Source organism: Acartia tonsa, chromosome 2 (assembly GCF_053477335.1).
Source record: "Acartia tonsa isolate MP-2025a chromosome 2, ASM5347733v1, whole genome shotgun sequence".
NCBI lineage: Eukaryota > Metazoa > Arthropoda > Copepoda > Calanoida > Acartiidae > Acartia > Acartia tonsa.
The window spans coordinates 44,202,596-44,218,630 of NC_137261.1; the positions used below are offsets into that span (position 1 = coordinate 44,202,596).

The 16,035-nt window shown below is 29.6% G+C and overlaps 1 protein-coding gene across 8 annotated transcripts in view; it reads right to left on the reverse strand.

Moving 5' to 3' along the window:
• unc-13 (protein unc13 homolog) overlaps nt 1–16,035 on the reverse strand; it is a 78,970-nt gene that overhangs the window by 27,925 nt on the left and 35,010 nt on the right. For 6 of the 8 annotated variants that reach the window (XM_080150995.1, XM_080150997.1, XM_080150996.1 and 3 more), the window contains 6 exons: nt 11,049–11,169; nt 7,891–7,997; nt 5,298–5,365; nt 2,940–3,013; nt 1,811–1,937; nt 1,016–1,135 (listed from right to left, as the gene is read on the reverse strand). In XM_080150995.1, the coding sequence (XP_080007121.1) occupies nt 1,016–1,135; nt 1,811–1,937; nt 2,940–3,013; nt 5,298–5,365; nt 7,891–7,997; nt 11,049–11,169 (617 nt within the window). Of the gene's footprint in view, nt 1–1,015; nt 1,136–1,810; nt 1,938–2,939; nt 3,014–5,297; nt 5,366–7,890; nt 7,998–10,279; nt 10,387–11,048; nt 11,170–16,035 lie in introns of all 8 variants that reach the window. The other 2 variants (XM_080150993.1, XM_080150990.1) reach the window with 1 other exon arrangement.

The following is a 16,035-nucleotide window of genomic DNA, read 5'->3' on the forward strand; positions in this document are numbered from 1 at the left end:
TTCTTAGTTAAAAGAAAAATGTTTCCTAAGTAAAGCTACTAGGTATTCATGCATTTCGGTCTGTTGGTTAGTAGTTAGATGGTAAATAACTAATAAGGAGAAGACAATGTAGGTAAATTGATGTACTTTCCAAAATAATAATGAACAATTAAAATTATTAAAGTTTGGACACTGCTAGTTTTAGCTTTTGTATGAAAGAGCAGATTGTAAAACTTTGGGTACCTGGTGCGCCATAAAGAATTCTTTTAAAGAGAAAAAGTTTCTCTTTTGTTGGGTGTAATCATCCTTACAAAAACTTATCTAACTAATAAAAATAGAATGTTTTCTCTGGTATTTATTTCTCTACAAAACTGTATTTTATTGTATCAGAATATGTTTTTGTAATGGTATTCAATAACAACATGGTATTCATACCTAATATTACATTCTTAGTTTTGCATTTACAAAAATATTTTTGGAAATATATAACTGGTAATTTTAAAAGCTTCCAATAATATTCTTTGGTATTTTCTATTCATTTCTGTAAAGAATGTATTTTTTCTTTGATATTTGATTACTTAATTATAACTTGTATCTTTAAATATAGGTAAATTGGGATAGATCGGTCAAAAAATATCTATGAAAACTCTAGCCTTACGATTGTTTTGTGCTTTTCAGAAATAACGGGTCACAATTAAATTTAAATCAGTTTGGTAAATGTAAGATATTTTTATTTTTCATCTTAATTTTTGGCCGAACTAAGTATATATCATTTGGTTATTTTGCACTCTAAATCAAAAATGAATATAAACCATTAAAAAATTGAAGGACGTGCAAGCCGCGATCAAGCTTCAAATGTAAACCGGTTTGGATGCTTTGAAAAGTTATTTGAAAAGACTTGTTTCCATATATGGGTCTAGTTTAGACTTTCAGATGATCTTTAAAATTGTGAAAGGTTGATTTCCCCTTAGTCTTACAGGCGTTCTGACGCACGGCTTCCGAGCCCAGAAAAATTGCACAATTGAAAATAACTTGCCTGTTCTTCACCCTTGATCTCCACACTGATCTGTAGCCTGATGGAGCCAGAAACAGAACTTCTGTCAGACCTCTTCTCCAGGTGATACCACACGTCCATCTCACCTGACAGAGTTCGTACCTGAATATTATAAATGTATAAGTATAATCCAAACAACTACCTAGCCCAAGTGGTGGAAACCCTTTTCGTCTGCAAAATTGCTTTCTGTTCCTTTGTAGGGAATAGGCTGTGTTTACATTTCCGACGATGATTTTAAAGACCCAATACAGAGTCAGCACAGGGTCCCCACCACCAGAGTGTAGTAACATAAAGTCCGTGCCCCCTCTTTTCTTTTATTTTAATCCTGAATATTATATGATATCTTAAAAAATAATATAAATTTTGCCCCAAAAGATAATTTGCTTTTTACGTTACTATTATTAGAAAGCGGAAAGTTTCAGATAAACTTTCTAATTCAGTTCTTAGGAAACTTTGGATGGTAATAAAACTTACTTAATTTCATCGAAAAATTATGTTATATCTTTTTCCTTTTTTAACTCCTGTTTATGTAACCGTATTAATAAAATTGGGTTCTCTTAGAGAATTCATAAAATAGTTTTTTTTGTGTATAGTTTCTTTTGTAACAACGCCTCTAAAGGGGCGTTTCGTCGTATTTTAACAGTAGCTTTTAATAGGTTATTTTAGGGTAGGTAATTGCCCTGCAGGGTTAGAGCCCCCGCTGGGTAAAACTCTGCTATGAAAATACGACGAGGCGACGTCACGAAAGAGACTATACCTTATTTTTTTTGTAAATACCTCAATGATTGTTTGTCCCAAGAAATCATCTGACTCCCTGGTTAGTCTCTGCCTGAGCCGTGACTTCAGGTCATTATCCTCGTCCCAGACTCGAACCTTTATCCGGTCACTTGAATTGTGACACTCACTGAAATAAAAAATATATGTTAGGTACAATACAACCACGGATAATTTATTTTTGGACGGAATACACAGAGAGTTCTTATTTTTAGTGTATTTCTGAACCAAACCTTGCTTAATGATGTGCATAGTTATTTGTTCAAACATCCTTCTGACAACCAACTCTTTAATCGTACAACCTTTGTCCTCACTGTTTTGGGGCAAATTAGTTCTCCTACTTCAACCATTAAGTCGCGCGCCTGACAAAGCAGCAGTAGGAACTATTTTTAATGTCTTTAGTTGTGACGCGGTTTGGGACAGAGATTCGAACCTATCACCTTCCGACAGCGTGCGGATACTTTGTTACGCCAAGTGAATATGTTTAAATAACAAAGTATTACGAAAGATTTCCCTCCTCATTTTTCCTACACATTTATTCCTCCATTTAATTTAATGGTTCATTCATATTTTCTCTTGTAAAATAAATTTCTTTCTCGAGAATAAATATGTATTTTTCTTGGTGAAAATTGAAAATACTTAATGTCTTGTAGAAAACACACATTTGGTAGAGACCTTTAAGTTACATAAAGAATAAAAAAAACACATAAACTGTAGTTATATAAAAATCTATCTCCAGTGCAGATGCACCTATAGCCTAAATAGACTTGCCTAATTTTATCTACTAAATAGATTATCTTAATTGTAGTACCCAGAGAGAGGTTTCAAATGGTAGTTACACTAGTACCCAAAGTTTTATATTAACGTTTTATTATTCGTTAGCTTGACATCTTTGGGGACTTTTATTGAATTATAATTAATTGGTTTATTAAGTTAGGCGTTAAAACGTTTCAACAATTAATTTTAATCTACAGAAGGGGTAATTTTGTGTGTCATCATTGGGGAAAAACATCAAGATCAATTTATCAGTTACTGTCTTATCCCTACAGGTCCCTGTGTAGTACCTATACCTCTTCTTAAACGGCATAAACTTTTAAAAATATTTCAAATGGAACAAGTATTAAATGCTTACAATGAAAACTTTTCGTTCCATTCCGGATTCAGCTCTTGGGGAACCGTTTTCGTGCGTTTCTTGTTCTTCCCGACCTGAACATTGAAAAAAAAATTAATAATAGTTATTTATCGCATCGTATGATGGACAGCTTTCTGCGGATATTATTATTAAAAATCATAAGATTAAAACCAGTTTTGTTAACTCTGAGGAGATGAAAGCCCAGCCAAAAAAACCTGGTATTAATCTTATGATTTTTAATTTAATATTCATTGAAAATTGTCTGTAATACGATGGTTTACATGACTTTTTAGTATGCCTTAGAACCGGTTTAATCCAGCGGATATTAATCGGTTTCAATGCCATACTGGAAATAGTATTATTGGTATAGAAATATTGTAGCATATAAACTAACATGCCCGATATTTATGTCGACATTAGGAATTATATAAGAAACCTATATCGTTGATATTTAGTAGTAAGGTTTTTTGTATGCCATTGTCCAATCACCAACGACAAAACACTTGAGTTTTCCTCCTTAAGTTTTCATTTATTTTGGGTTAATTTAAAGATTCACTAAGCTAACTTTCTTATGATATCAAATAATATTTGATAACAAAGTTTAGTAAAAATACCAGATTGTAAAATAATTCAACATTTCTTCGAATAATGTAAATTATATATGAAAAATGTAAAAAGTAAAAAATAATGTTTTATATTGATATCTGTAAGTATACTGATAAGTTGTCTATAACTTTAAGGAATATAAGAATAAGTTTTCATCTTATTTTCTAATATACTTATAGAGGTTTTCTTGATAATAAATAAATGCCCTTATTTTAATGTTATGTGAAGTTAATATTAAACTATCTTTAAAGAGAATAATAATGTTAAAAGTGTATTTTGTCTTTAACGGAAAGTATACTTTTTCATTTGCTATATTCCTGCTTTCTGGGAAGTACTTATAGATAATTGGCAATGATGGGTTGTCAGACCAATACTTGGTGTTCTTTAATAATAGCATAAGCCTATATAATCTATTCATTATAGGTAGTGGGGGGGGGGGGGGGTGATGTGTGTGTGTGTTTTACTTCTGGTCAGTTTTGGTTAGGTTATATTATTATTAGATACAGGGTAGCCCCGCTGGGTTAGGTTACCGCCGATATAAGCTAAGCAGGAGTAAGACCTACTGCAAACTACCCAACCCCTTAAGTTTTAATTAATTTTAAAAACAAGGGAAAGAGGGGCACCTTTCCAGGACACCAATTTATTTAACCTTATTGATCTATCTATATACTTTGTGGTTCAGTATGAACAGCCTAATAATAATATCTATTCCAATAATATTTTCATGTTTTTAACACAATATTTTTTTTTACTTATTTCTACATAAAATTCTCCGATATTTTATAAAAAAAACTTATGCAAGATTATAAGCAATTATGAAATACATTTAAGATTAAAAATTATCAATATTATTTCATTCAAATGTTTGATAAAAATTTTTTTAAAGATATTTTTAGTTTTTTTTCCTAAAAAGGCAAAAAGCATAAAGAGAGAAGAAAACATATATTTTCAATTAGTTCAGTTAGGAAAATTAGCAAAATTCCTTGGGGAGAAAAAGAAAGAAATAGATATTAGAATGTGATTAGTAACATTAGACAACATTCCTGGGGTCACAAATACAATTAGGATTATCTGTAATATTAACATCTGAACATTGGACCAAATGACCCTCCTTCCAAAATCATTATAAAAAAAATTAATCTGTTTTTGATAGTAGTTAAGGGATGCTTGAACACTTTTTTTTCATTATTCTTATCGTTTCAGGACATTTCGGTACATTTTTCTTGTGCTTTTTTTGCAAAATAGAAAAATTACATGTTGGAGAAGGGGTAGGGTGGTGGGGGGTGATTTTACTTTTAAAGGATTCTACTATGATTATCATTTGGCTAATGATGTCATGTTGGCTTCATCTAAACAATTTTTTCTTACAACAAAAAAATAAATTGACCCAGATGAGAAGTTTTAAAGAAGAATAGCGTTACATGGCTGGTAAAAGTTTCTAGAAGTTGTGACTTTTGTTGGACATAATGTTGACGTAAATATCGGAAAAATCAGATTGTATAACTTCATATCAATAATAATATGATTGTAACAATGGATATAAAATATACATGGATGTTATGACAGGGGAAAATTTGCAGTTTATTTAGGTTGCTATAATGAACATCCCTTATTAGTCAATTCGTTAATCCAGAAGAAGGGGAGGGAATGGGGTAAAGGCGATGGCTGGGGGGTATCGTTATTTAAGCCAGCTACAAGTATCACATGAAAATCTGATGCAACATCCAAGTAATAATATATCGATTATTTTACCTGTACTGTGACGTAAGGATCACTTGTGCCTGTCTTATCCTTTGCAATCAGACCCTGAGCGCAAACAACTAGAATACAAAAATATATCAGTTTCAGAGCGTAGACGGGTAAAATTTTAACATTAATTACATTATATACAAAAAAAAAGTTTTTCAAAGTGTCTGTCTATAAAAAAAGTTTTGCTATAAAACTTTATTTTCTACAATTCACTCGTGATGGTCTGTCTGCAATCTAATAAAAAAAAATATTGTTCCATATGCTTCTGTCTTTATTTGTCCTTTCCTATTATCATTTTCCCATTTGGAGTATTTTTAAAAGCGAAGCTTTTCTATAATTAGGGTCGGTCCGTCCGTCCGTAACGGATAGCTCTTTTCGTTAATTTAGGCATGTTAGAATTGTCCTTTCGATTTCAAATTTTGCATGGTGATTCCTTTAGTAGTTAGGTACGATTTAGAAAGCGTAGCAACTCTATAATCATCACCAAAATGTCCGTACGTCCATTTAAACATGTTGATTTTTTTACTTTTTTAACAACAAATTTTTATGTGATCATCCGATTGATCTGATTTTTGGTATATTGATTCCTTGGACAACAAAGTATGATGTAATAAGCGAAGCAACTCTATAATCAAGTCCTAAAAATGTAAGTATGTCCATAAACATTATCCTGAATCAAGCAGTTTTTCAACAAATTTATTTACAATTTTGCTTTGACTCTTATACAATATACATTTATATTATTATTATTCAGTTCTGACACTATACAAGTGTTAATGTCCGTTTATCCTACCGTTTCAGAGCTTCGCTTTTATGGATGTTGTCATCCTTGTTTTATCATTTTTGATAGAAAATCTTGTAAAATATTATTTGAATAACTTGTAAATATCCTGCATAGCATGTAACTTTGTTTTCTATAGTATAAATGTGGAAGAGAATTTTAAATAGGTTTATATCACGAAATGCCAGGAATAAAAGATTTAGAAAATGGAAAATATTTTTGTTTCACATTTTATTAGTTTTTAAAAAAATCAGTATCATATGGTTTTATCCTATTTTTAAAAAAAATTTTCATTCCAAACCTTTAGTTAGAAAAAAAATAGTTTTTGCATGATTCAATATTCCATTTACTAATACCTTTTTTTCCTGTGAAACATCAATAATTCTTTAGCTAACTTAATACAAACACAAAACTACATGTTCATCTTCATAGTTTAATTTTTACATTTTTAGAATAATTACTCTTTCATCTAATTATTCAAACAACAACCATTCATTTTTATGCGTGTATTGGTATCTAAAAAATCAGCCATGTGACGTCATAAATCTGAGTGATTATCTCTCTCTCTTTTAGGGGTTTTCTTTCCCACTTCTCCTCTCATCTCCCTCATTTTTATGACGTCACATGGCTGAATTTTAAGACACTTTGACACGCTACTTATACATTAATGTTTTGATCATTTTTTTGTATGTGTTTTACAATAATCTATAACAGCGAATCTTCTTTATAAGTCTGACTTATAGTTGTGTTAGTAGTCTGCGATGATGCCTTTTTAATATTTATTAAAATCTAAAACTGTAATAGATGTTGAATTATCTAGCTTCGTTGCTTTTGTACTTTCTTGTAAACTTTTGTTTAGTGTTAAATAGTAGATTTATGTATGAAAATTACTTCTAATGAGGTATAATCATATACTTTACTACTACAAATGTAAAAAAAGAGAAAATAGAAAGTAAAAAAAATAATGGAATAATTTTTCATTTGAATATCCACGATTGTAAAATCCCTTCCAATTAAAAACAATGTTTAAGGATCATTAAAGTTAAGTTACAATTAGAGCATAAAAGGGCCAATGTTTGTACTCTCGTTATTTGGGGCGGGCATACAAATTCAATCAAACAATGACAGGTGGGGGGGGGGGGGGGAATTATTATCCCTGCGTTTATAAAATATTGGACCATACAAAAAAATACAAATGAAATAGAAATGACCTTTTCGGAATAATAAAATATTTATACTTTTCAAAATTGATTTCGTGATTAAACATTCCAACAGCAAATTATTTTTCATAATCAGTCCATTTTATAATGTTATAAATATTTTGCAAAATTAATAATCTGTGTATTTTAACTTTTTGTTTTTTTCTAAATATTAAAACTTAGTCGAGTTAGAGCGGGTTATAAAACAAAGGAAGTAAAAAAATTATCAAATTATTTTTTACTTCTTTTCTTATTAATGCAACTTGAATATTACTAATGAAGATGCTAGGTAATAATTCTATTAATTCGATAAGTTTTGATTTGTCTAAGAAAACAGGAAATATTTTAAAAAGATGATTATTTTGTAGGTTATATTACATTTTTATAGTAAGATTTCTGCTGCATAGAAAATTTGAGGGCTCGATAGATGCGTAAAAGACATAAATTAAATTCAGTTAGTATGTCAAAAAAGTTACTAAACACAGAAATATTTCCATATTTGAACAGGTTCGGACATCCAGCTAATTATGAAGGTTTTTAAACGTCGATTTTCATGCGATTTATCAGTAATGGGTGACGGTGTGCGGCTGCCGAGCCACCATATTGGATAGCTTACCTGTGACCTGAACCTTGCACTCCCACTTGCTGGTGCCCTCCAGCACGGCCTGCTCGCTGGCGGCCATACAGGACCCGTGGGTACCCTCAGCAACAGAGAACACAGTCCTACACATAAAGTACACAGTGCAGTACACAGCTAGTACACACAACAATTGTTTTTTTTTTTGGTGCAGTACATACAGTTTTTGACTAACAGCTTAGTAATTCATTATTTTTGGTAAAAATATGGATAGAAATAATATTCTAGAAAACAATAAGTTGAACATTAAGCAATAATAATTTCTAGTTTTGCTTTAAAACAGAATGATATCCGATGGATTAACCGGTTATCCGCCATATGAAAAAAAAATGCATAGCGTCGTATTACAGACAATTTTCCACGATTATTAAAATAAAATTCATAATTTAATACCAGCTTTAATCTTATATTTTTTCGTCAAATATCCGCGGAAAGCTGTCAGTAATTTGTGGTTTCTTCAACTAATTGTTTATTAGAATATTAATTTCTGGCCCAGATTTTTATTTCTTTTTAACCAAAAGCTGTAGCCAATTTTGTTTTAGATTTTAATTGTATTCTAAATCATTTTAATTTATATAATTTAAAAAGAATGGTAAAATTAGAAATATTCATGATGTAGAATGCAATTAAAATATTTTTTTCAGTTTAAACATTAAATGTTGATGAGATGTTCTTTTATTATTTGATGATAAGTTTATTCTTTTTTTAAAATCTAAAACCTTGTAGATGGTTAGTAGATGATAGTAAAGGGTAAACGGTGAGATTGATATTTTAAAAAAAATATTAATTCTTAATTGCAATTTTTTTAAAGAAAGTTTGTTAAAATATTAAGACAAGAAATATTATTAAACACATTATTTAGCCAAACAGCAACTTTTTGTTAAGAAAATATTATGTTATTTTGAAAGAAAATAGGTAGAACTCTTGAGTTCTCTCAATTTTTTTTATGAATGGTTTGTTAAAAAAAGCTAGTTTTAATGTTTTAAGTTTGATTCTTTAGAATGTAGAAGAGATACTAATTAAAACCTTGCTAAACCGACATTGGACCGATTCTTAAAAAAAACAATAAAAAGAATTTTGTCATCATGAAAAAATATATAAAAAGCTCCTTAAAAAGTAATAAATCTGTCTTTTCTAACTTAACTTAATTAACTTATTTGTAAGCATTTGAAAATTTGTAAGATATTTTTTTTAAGGATTGACATCTTGTGTTTTTGTTGTATACATATTGGAAATCTATACCAATAATACAAAACTTTTAATGAACAATTTTTTCTACCTAAACTTGAAACATAGTTTTGTGTTTTTCATTTTAATTTTCCCTTTAAAAAGCCAAAAGAGAGCTTTAAAGAGAGGTAATAAATAGCTTTGTTTTTTATTTAGATTTTAAGCAGACAATCAAGGTTTGATATTTTTAGTTATAAAAGTATTTTCTTTTTTAATACTTAATTGATTTAATGATACTTTGACACCGTCCTAATTCAAAATAAATAAAGCAGTAAACTCGAATCGAAGAATTAACAAATGGAACAAATACCCCCCTATCTACATTTTGAAACTTAAAACCCAAATAATGAAACGAGTTTCTGGGCCTGCTAAAGCAGAAGTCCTATCACAGAGGGGCTTTCCTATACTAACCTAAACAAACATATCATAAAAAATATGTGTTGTTCCACTTTCGGTTAAAGTGAAATTGCCCTACTTGTGATATAGCCAGCTATGATATATTCATTGTTTATTTATGTATGTTTCCTTCACTTTTATCTACATCAAATATTCATGTTTATTTTCTCCTATTTTTCACATTTACTTTTTAACAGCACAGCTGCTATACATATCGTGTGTTTGTTTTTGGCAGTTTTTTAATAAACTAATTGATTGCTTGTGGGAGCCCAAGAATCCACTCCGAGATATAAGATAAAGCTTCTCTTAAAAGTACAAACCCTTCGGGCGAGCAATTTCATAGACCTTGAGCTTCATACAAAGAAAAACCTTACTACTTTACATTATAGGAGGATATTGGAAATCATTGGAGTAAAAATTACCATATTTTAGATTGTATAATGCTAAAACGTTCTATTTCCAAGCAATTTTATATTCAATGTGCTACTTATGGGCATAATTGTTCTTATTTTCCTATTTTTAATTCAAATTTTTTTACGTTGGTTTGTTTGTGTGGAAGGATACAATAATATTGTTAAACATCAAATTAAACTAAACTATGCAGAATTTGTTTTAGTTAAAACACAAAATATGAATGCAATGTGTGAACAATGAAACTGATCTGTAATGCTACTACACATGTACACACACTGTACATAATATTGCCATTTAGTTCCTACAGTAGCACAGCTACTGCTCTATTAACCTCTGATTGCAATTTTAGCTGACCATTTGCTTGTGCCTTCCAGGACGAGCAAGCGAGCAATGTCAAAATATCTTGTGTGTAGGTCGCAGGAGATGGCAAAAGTCTCCCTGTTTACAATTAATAACAAATTATACTTTAATCATTATTGATTGGTTATTGGTGGTACTGCTTTTACAAAGAAAATTAATATGATTTTTTAACAAATAGTTATAATTAAGTTTGAAATCTGCACAATAAAAAGAAAAATTATGTAAATAAAAATATAAGCAATTTGAATTTAAATTTTTTTCCTTTTCTTAAATATTCTGAAAGTTTTTAGGATCTATTCGACACGAAATAATGTTTCAGATTTCAGAACCATCCTATAATTTATTAGAACTTTATTGTAATTTTTTTGATTAAATGTAAAATTAAAATACATTTTCAACAATTTTACTCAATTTGAAACATGAAATGTTTGTTTCTTTCTTGTTTTTCACCAAAACTAGTTAAAAACAAAAAGTAGCATAAAACGTACGATTTCAATGAGTAAAATGGATGAAAATATACATATCTATATGACTTCGAAACGGATAATATCTGCTGGAATATAACCGATTCTCAGCCATACTGAAAATCATGTATAGCATCGTATTACAAACAATTTCCCCAGGCACCTCGGGAATAGCAAAATTGGTTTTAATCTTATAATTTTTCATTTTGATATCCGCGGAAAGCTGTCTATAATACGATGTGATAAATAACTATTTCTAATAAACAGTTAACTTACCTAATCATTTCAAATACTTGAGGTCTTTCTTTCTCTCTTTCCTTCATCCTTTCTTTCATGGCAATAATGATTGTATTCGCCTTATCATCAGCACCGTGCTTTGAACTTTTCTCCGCGGCTCCTAAATAAATAAATAGGATTAATTTGGATTCTCAAAATCTATAAGTTTACTGTATATGTATTAATGTAGAAAATGGACTCTATAGTATAGATATAATGAATAAGTAAGGATAAAAAGTTGACTACTGTATAGCATACTTTAAACTGTGCTAGAATATATTTTCCAGTATGGCTTCGAAACGGATTAGTATCCGTTGGATAAGAACCGGTTCTCGGCCATACTAAAAAAAAAACATGTATAGCATCGTATAACAGACAATTTTCTAAGAATATTTTAAAAAAATAAAAAAAATATTTTTAATCTTATAGTTTTTCATTTTAATATCCGCAGAAAGCCATCTATAAAACGATTCGATAAATAACTATTAAGTTATAATGTTAGAGTTTTCAAATTTTTTGCTTAAGTCAAAGTGCCTAAACTTAAAATTTTTAGAAAGCCGGTACATTTGAATTTTGAACAAATTTTGAATTATAGTTGTTTAGATTTTAAAAATTGAAAAGTAATACCAATATTTATTTATTTTATTAGTAGGTTTAGATTTGCTGTTTTATAAAATTTTACTTTTACTTTTACATGCTTTTATAGTTGTTTGTACTTTTTATAATAAATATAAACTACGGATTTTCTAGCTCTATGCATAATAAATGTAAAGAAACTACTTCTCAAATTCCCTTATGATGTTAGTGAACCACTTTAAAACCCCCCTGATTATACCCTTATTTATTATTTATTTTTAAAAGTAAAGTACCGACAGCTAGAAAGTTGTATTTAACAATATTTATAAATAAAAAGGAAGGAGGGTAGTTTAATAGTGATCAACTAGCATATAAAAGTATTTAACCCACTTCTTTATTGTAGAATATGCCTGAATGTACAATTTTCGTTTTTTATGGCTAATTTGGTTGATGTAAATACAAGTTTTCTATTGTTTATTTGTTATTTGTTATTTGAACACGAAATAAACATACACTACTATCTGTAACAAGAACAATTAGGTCCATATATCCCTGTAATTAACAGGATGCCTGTCTGTTTATTTGTTTGTCTGTACCGAAGGATCTCGCTAACCGCTAAACCTATCGGGTTCTCCTTAACAGGGTAGTTAATAGGTCCCGGGAAGGGTTATAGCTATTTTTTGGGAGGATAACACCACCCTCCCCAGATAAATCGCCAAAAATAATAAAAATACAATAAAACACCCCCCTTGTGGATATTTTCAGAACTTAGCTAAAAACATAACTAGTACAATCTAACGACGAAAAACTATTTTTGGTAAATAGATGATTTTCACACAGTTTTTAAAAAGAATTTTACTTTTATACAGGGTCGTATCCGCTAGTTGCAAATAATTTACTAGCTCATAATCATCATTGATAAATTTCAATGTAACAGATGTTTATTTGTTTGATTTAGCTTTCAGTTTTGGTAAGACAAGACATACAAACATGTCCTAATTTTAGAATAGATTCTTTAATAAAAGCTAATGCATTTGTATTATCTCTGTTATTAATTACTCTTTATTTCCTAAGATAGGTAGAAATAAAGAAAGATGGAATAGTTATTTATCGCATCGTATTATAAACAGCTTTCCGCAGATAAAAAAATGTTTTGTTATTCCCGAGATGCCGAGGGTACTGGCTAACAAAACTGACTTTAATATTATGATTGTACATTTTTATATTCCTATATAACTGGATATAATACGATACAAAACATGGTTTTTCAGTATTGCTTAGAACCGGTTCTAATCCAGCGGATATTAATCAGTTTCGAAGCCATACTGGAAATAATATTCACTGATGTTAAAATGTATAGCAATAAAATTAAAAGTTATTAGCCTTAAAAAACTGATTTGTTATCTTTTAAGAAATATAAGAAAGATCATTGAAGGTGTTATAAAAGATTAAATTTTAATAAAAATGTTTGCTGGCACCATAAGACAGGTAGGGGACAGGTAGAGTGGCAGGGATTCAAAATAAAACTGCATACACATAAGTTTACACTTCAAAGATTTAGGGATAGGTTAATAGGTGAAAATCCCCACTGAATTTTCAAAGATTTTTGTGTTTTTTTAGCGGATTTTAAAAAATTATAAATTAATTCATAAAAAATTTTTAGTGGTAGGTTTGTTCATCTCCCATTGCCCTACACTTTTTTCTCATGATTTGATGCAATTTATTGAATAGAAAGTTACATTTTGCATAGGAGAAATAGAGGGATAGATAAATTTAAATTGAGAGAGAAAGTGAAAGAGATAAATAGAGAAAGAAAGAAAATTGCAAAAAGTTTTCGACATTTTGGATGGTTCAATTTCACATTATCCTTTTTTCTACGTTCAAAAAAGTAGATATTTTTAAAAATGAGATTAAATCTAATAAAAGACTTTAAAATCTATTAAGTATTACAAAATAAAAGCTTTTATTTATGTACATAAATAGCGCAGTAATATCACAACATTAAATAGTAAATTTAACTTGTAATATTAAGCTGTTATTATACACAAATTACTGAATAGTACTTTATTTCAAAGAATTTCAATTTCATATTGTTATAACCACAACAAATTATGTTTGTTTAGTCATTCTAGATAGTTTTCCAAGCCTATTTTTCAAGAATACCGCCCCTTCAATGATTGAAAGGTGCATTGAAATTGAATTCTTTTTTTACTAGTTGAGAATCTCTATAAAATTCAGGAATTTAGGGGTTGGTTTATGGAAGATAATTTCCTTCCCCCTTTTAAGTAACGATTCTTTAGATAAACCTTTGAATATAAAATCAAAGTAAGAATAGGATTGTGTTTTCAAACTTCACTTGCAGAGTTAGTATTTTGTACCCGTTGAACAAAAAATAAAATTAATTTATCTGCCATTGACCTATCTCTGAATTGTTTGGAATCTGTAAGGATGTGTAGAAACCTTACATAAGAAAGAAAATTCAATTTTGCTCGAGGAAGATGATTTCAAGGAGTTGAATAACTATTCTAAAATTTAAATAAATTTTAAGTAAGTGAGGATTATTTTGTTGTTGTTCTTGCTAACTAATGAATCGATTAGGTTCTTCATTTAAGAAAAAATTCAATAGCCCCTGGGATGGTTTTAGGCTATTTTATTTCTATATTAAAGTTTTAGGACTGTAAAAGGTTTTTTGATGCCTCTCCCCCATTCTCAGACCTTCAGATAAAAGGGGCAAAGACACTAGTTATATTATGTTTAAAACAGGTTGAACAATTTATGCATAAAGAATGAAAAGAGAATGAATTTAAATTTGAATATTAACACAAATTTTACAAATGTTCGACCCTGTCCCTTGATTGTACAAATATGTATGTAAACTTCAATTTTAAGCATTTCTCATATTTTTGAGAAAAGGAAATTCGAAAATAAATGCCATTAGAACTGGTTTTGAAATTTTAAACTAGACTAAAAAATTAAATTAAAAGAAATATGCTGTAATTTGTTTCTAAAAGTGTCAAACTGTCAATTTTTGTTGTTGTAAAGAAGTAGGTAGCCAATATTATTTTGAACTGTCAACTATCAAAGGTCTAAATAAGTCAGACCTCAATAAATTTGAATAATGAAAAGTAAACATAAGTGAAAAATATCTAAATTGGTCTTATTTCAAAATTTACGATTCGATTAAAACGTTTATTACACTTTTAAATGTCTACAAAGTATCAAAGGGGACAGTTTTTTAAAAATTTTATAACATTTTATAATCAAATATTTAACTAGAATTTACAGTAAGACTAAAGTTGAAACAGTTTGAAAGTGCATTCAACTTTATTTGATCAAAATAGTAAACAACAGTATAATCCAATATACCATAAACGTCTTAAACAATATTGCATACCAAAAGAGAAGCTTCACTACAAGACATACGTAAGGCAAACTTTTAAACTAATGAAATAATAAAATAAAACAACTTTACACATATAAGAATAAAATTTTTAAAGTATCATTTTAGGCAAAATATTTTGATCTATTTCTTTCTTCTCTTCAATTGAGTAAACTTTTCAGTGAAGCTTTAGATAAGGTTTGTTTAGCTTTAATATTAACAGCCTACCTCCAACATCTAAGAGAACAGCCCCTGGATACCCCCCCCCCCCTTAAATTGAAAGTAGATGGTCGACTTACTCCCTTTTCTTTTTTCAAATATATTCTAACAGTAAGTAATCCCTGTGTCCCTGTGTATTTGTTTATGATGAAGTTATAATAATGGGCTGACAGGAAAGTGGTAAATATTATGCCAAGTGGAGGCGGAATGTCATGCACAAAACTGCATAACCATCAAATTCAGGGCAACACCCCTTAAAACACAAGCAGACCACAAATAAAACACAGTAACACACCTTTCCATGAACACACATTTCTTCTTGAAAATTTTGGTTCTAGTAGGTAATACTGGGATTTACACAAATCGATATATATAACCTGGATATTGCACCAGATTTTCATGATATAGTAATGCTCAATGTTGGCTAAAATAACAATACCCCCTTTACTACATCCTTTACTGGACGAACTACCAGACCAATAAATGAGGTCCATATTAGCAAGCTAAATTGACGACGACAACTTTTCCCCTGTCAATATATCCACGATTATCCTATATATATTTTTACACCGTAGCTGAACGCAATTCTTTAAAGATGTGGGGTAGAGGGGGGGGGGGTGGGATAGGTCCACTGATGAAATGAAGTATCTACCAATTACTTCAAGTTAGGGCGGACCGATAATTCAAAGCTTCGTTTGCGTGGCTTTGTCACTTTACCTTTGGGAAATGCCAAAATTAAGTGGCTTTGAAATTTATACATTGTGAATTAATCAAATTCAAAGATATTAAACTAATCAATAAATGTACTTAAAA